Source organism: Platalea leucorodia (genome assembly GCF_965183815.1).
Source record: "Platalea leucorodia genome assembly, contig: HAP1_HAP1_SCAFFOLD_268, whole genome shotgun sequence".
Taxonomy (NCBI): domain Eukaryota; kingdom Metazoa; phylum Chordata; class Aves; order Pelecaniformes; family Threskiornithidae; genus Platalea; species Platalea leucorodia.
Window position 1 is genome coordinate 67966 of NW_028121304.1, and position 3626 is coordinate 71591.

General features: G+C 47.2%; 1 protein-coding gene across 1 annotated transcript; it reads right to left on the bottom strand.

Annotated features, from left to right (window-relative positions):
* Window positions 1–580: 580 nt before the first annotated feature.
* LOC309603950 (olfactory receptor 6E1-like) lies at window positions 581–1528 on the bottom strand (the record flags this gene model as incomplete). The annotated part of the gene is made up of 1 exon (XM_082338822.1): window positions 581–1528. One exon carries the CDS (start codon window positions 1526–1528, stop codon window positions 581–583), a length of 948 nt encoding a protein of 315 aa, XP_082194948.1.
* Between the last annotated feature and the right edge of the window lie 2098 nt (window positions 1529–3626).

The window sequence follows — 3626 nt, forward strand, 5'->3', positions numbered from 1 at the left end:
ACAGGACAGACTGCACTGGTCGGGGTCCTCCCCTAAACTTCCCATAATAAATCCTGTGCAATCCAAAAATGCTCTTCCCCTCCATCCCATAATGTGTCCTACGCCCCTAGGCAACAATTCCCTTAGTCCAAATGGTGATCCAGAGAGCTGCTCGCAGTGGCTCATCTTGGTGGGTTTCACACCTGGACAACAGGGCTGACGGCTCTCCCAGGGCAGCCCTGGAAGGAGCTGGGACAAGATGTTCATTCCTCAGGAGCCTGTCCTTTGGGTTCCCACCTGCCACGGTGCCTCTGTGCTCTTCTCGCTTTGTGGAGATGGGCTCTTGATGAGCTGGTGGCTCTCCTGTGATGGCTCTGGGAGCAGCTGGGGCAGGGTGTTAACTGAGTTACTCCTCCTGCCATTGGTAGTGCCTTCTTTGCGTGTGCAGATGAGCTTCTTCTCACTTAACCTAACACAACCCAACAAGAACATGCATCTCCTGAGGCAGCTGTATTTGCAGGTTACATACCTATGCACTGGTATTATTTAGCATATTTAACATAGCAGCTCATTGGAATTGCTGTCCAGAAATGCATCAGGATTAGGGGAAAAGCTGTGTTGTTGCACGGGCAATGGCTTTGTTCAGGGCCAGTAGCACAGTCTTGTTTCTAAGAGTGTAGATGAATGGATTTAAGACTGGGTACAGGACAGTGTTCAGCAAAGCTACAGTGCTGTTTGTGTCCAAGGAAACATCTCTGGAAGGACGCACATAGAGAGCAATGCAGCTCCCATATGCAATGGCCAAGGTGGTGAGATGGGAAGAACACGTAGTAAAAGCTTTTTTCCTCCCAGCGGCTGCTGGCAGGTGCAGAATACAGAAAAGGATGCCCATGTAAAATGCCAGAGTTAAACATAAGGAACCCAGTAGGATAAACGATAACAAAACAGAGTCTGTTTTCCAAAGCAGGCTGGGGTCAGAGCCGGACAATGTGAACAAGGGGGAGTTGTCACAAAAAAAATGGTGGATCTTATTCAAACCACAGAAAGTCAGCTTGTAGAGGAGGACCAGACGGTAACTGAAGGCTGTGATGCCTATGACCCAAGCAGCAACAACCAGGTGGATGCAGAGCTGAGGCTTCATGATGGCAGCATAACGCAAAGGCTGGCAGATGGCAACGTAGCGGTCAAAGGACATGACGACAAGTAGAACCATCTCTGTACAGCCCAGGGCAAAATAGAAACAGGACTGGGTAAAGCAGCTGCTTAGTGAGATCATTCTCCTACCAGAACTCAGGATCACAAACAATTTGATGCTTGTGGAGGATGTGAACCAGATTTCCAGGAAGGCCAGATTGCTGATGAAAAAGTACATGGGGGTTTGCAGGCGGTGATCCACACACACGAGGAAAATGATGGTTGCGTTCCCCATCACTGTTGTCAGGTATATGAGCAGAAGGAGCAGAGAGAGAAATAGCTGTAGGCTTTGATCAAGCCCTGAGAAACCCTCTAGGATGAACTCAGTAACTGCAGTTTCATTTTCTGCTCCCATGCTGAATTTCAGTTCATCCTGCCGAGACAGGAAGATGGCAAAACCCAAGTGTGATTATTTCACCGTCTGGATGAAAGGAATCCTTCCTTCTCTGCTTCTTTCCTTGCTTGCAGTCTTCCTCCTATAGAGCACAGAGAGAGAGAGAGTCCTTCAAGCCTTTCTCACCCCCTGATTTTTCTGGTTTACATTTCAGTTCGAGTCCTCAGAGAATTTGTTGTCATCTTTCTACCTTTCTCAAACACTCCCAAAGGATTCTTTCTCCAGAAGAGAAGATTTTAAAGAGGCTGCGAGCTATTTCACCCCATTCCTGGCAAATTCCACATTCACTCAGACCTATTGCAAACATCTGTCACGCCTATGTGCCAAACTCATCTCTTCTATTGCACAAATGCTAAACCATTAAATGAAATCAAATCAAATCAAATCAAATGTGTATGTTGAAAGCTATTCTTTCTACTCTTCAGAGGTACTTGCCTTTTTGCACTAGGAATCCCTGGGAATCTCTTGTTTTCAACATAAGAAATATCCAGTATCTCTTTTGTAATCCCCTGCTTCCTTCCACACCTTCTTGCTCTCTGTTTCTTCAGGAAAGGGGGAGGGGGTGGAATAGGGACCAAGTATAACTTGTCTTCTTTCGTACTCTAAATAATGACTGAAAGGTATGATGACTCCACACAGCCTGTCACAGTCTCATCTGACATCCGTCTGCACTGAAACACGCTTGTTTCCAAAGAGTTGCTCATTGCTATTGCTATCAAATGCCCTGACCTAAACGCAGAGCAAGAGAAGAGCATCTGGAAGGGATTTGTAACCTTTCTTTTGCCTGCCAGTTATAGGTTGGGAGGAACCAGCCTCTAGCGTTTTCTCTTGTTTCCATTGACTCTAGAGGGAGCCTGGGGAAAACCAGTTCGCACAGGCACCTGCAGCCAAGTAGATGAAACTCACTATTCAAGACTCAAATCACTCATTTATTAAGGTTGTTTGGTTTTTTTAATGTCAAAATAGACATCTAAGAGAAGGAAGCACAAGAAAACTATATGCAATAAAGACTGATGTTTTTCCCTTCATCTTTATATTTGTTTTTAGACATGGAAAGGAGCAGAGCAGATGACTGCCAAAGCAGGATGATTCCAAGTGCAAGGGAAGGAGAGGGAGAGGAGGAGATGGTGGGTTTGAAGCAGTGAAACAGATCTTCTCCACAGGCTGTCTTGTCCCCTTAGGCTCTGTCCCAGGGCAGAATGGGTAGCACTTGCACAAGGAGTAAAATGGGAAGATCAGTAAAGGGCAGTGCTCCATGTTTGCACTGACATTTTAGCTTGGGGTTCAGGCTAGTCTTAGATCCCAAATGCCCGGCTTGTTCTTTGCCTCTAGTCTGGCACAGGGGAAGCTCTGCACCCATTTTCTGAGATTAAACCCCTGGCTGTATTTGAGCAAAAGCTCAAGCTCAGTCACCTACAGCAGTATGAGCGTAGTGAATCAGTGAATGAGAGGGGACAGTCCCAGTGTCCATTTTCTGGGTCAGTTTAAACACTCAAAGGGTTGTGTCTTCATACTCTCCTGGGTGACACCTCAATTCTCTAAAATTGTTCTTCTCCTGAATGCACTTTCCTAGGGGAACCTGCAAATTTGCAGGCAGCTTACAACAAAGCAGCTTCTCTTCAGGCCCCGCATCGTCAAGCACGCAGCCAGCATATGCCATAGTGAGTGAAGAAAGATAGGGTATGCAGGTGAAGGATAGCCAGGTGAAGAAGGCCTTAGTGTGCCTTTGCACAGAGGTTATCCTCAGGACGGTGCATATAATGTAGGCATAAACCACAGAGGTCAGTGTGAAGGAGCTCAGCAACACAGCAGAGAAGAGCGCAACTCTCATGTTTCATAGTAGCTGGTGCCCATGCGGGCTGCTCTCAGCAAAGGGATGATGCTGCAGAAGCAGCAGTCTCTACAGTGGGCACAGAGGGTCTAATGGCATACAGGATGGTGGGGCTGAGCGTGGAGAGAGATGCCATTCCCCAGCAGCTAAAGATGAGCATGGGGCACAGCCAGGAGTTGGTAAGGACAGAGTTGTGTGAGGGGCTGCAAATGGCCCTGCAGCAATCGA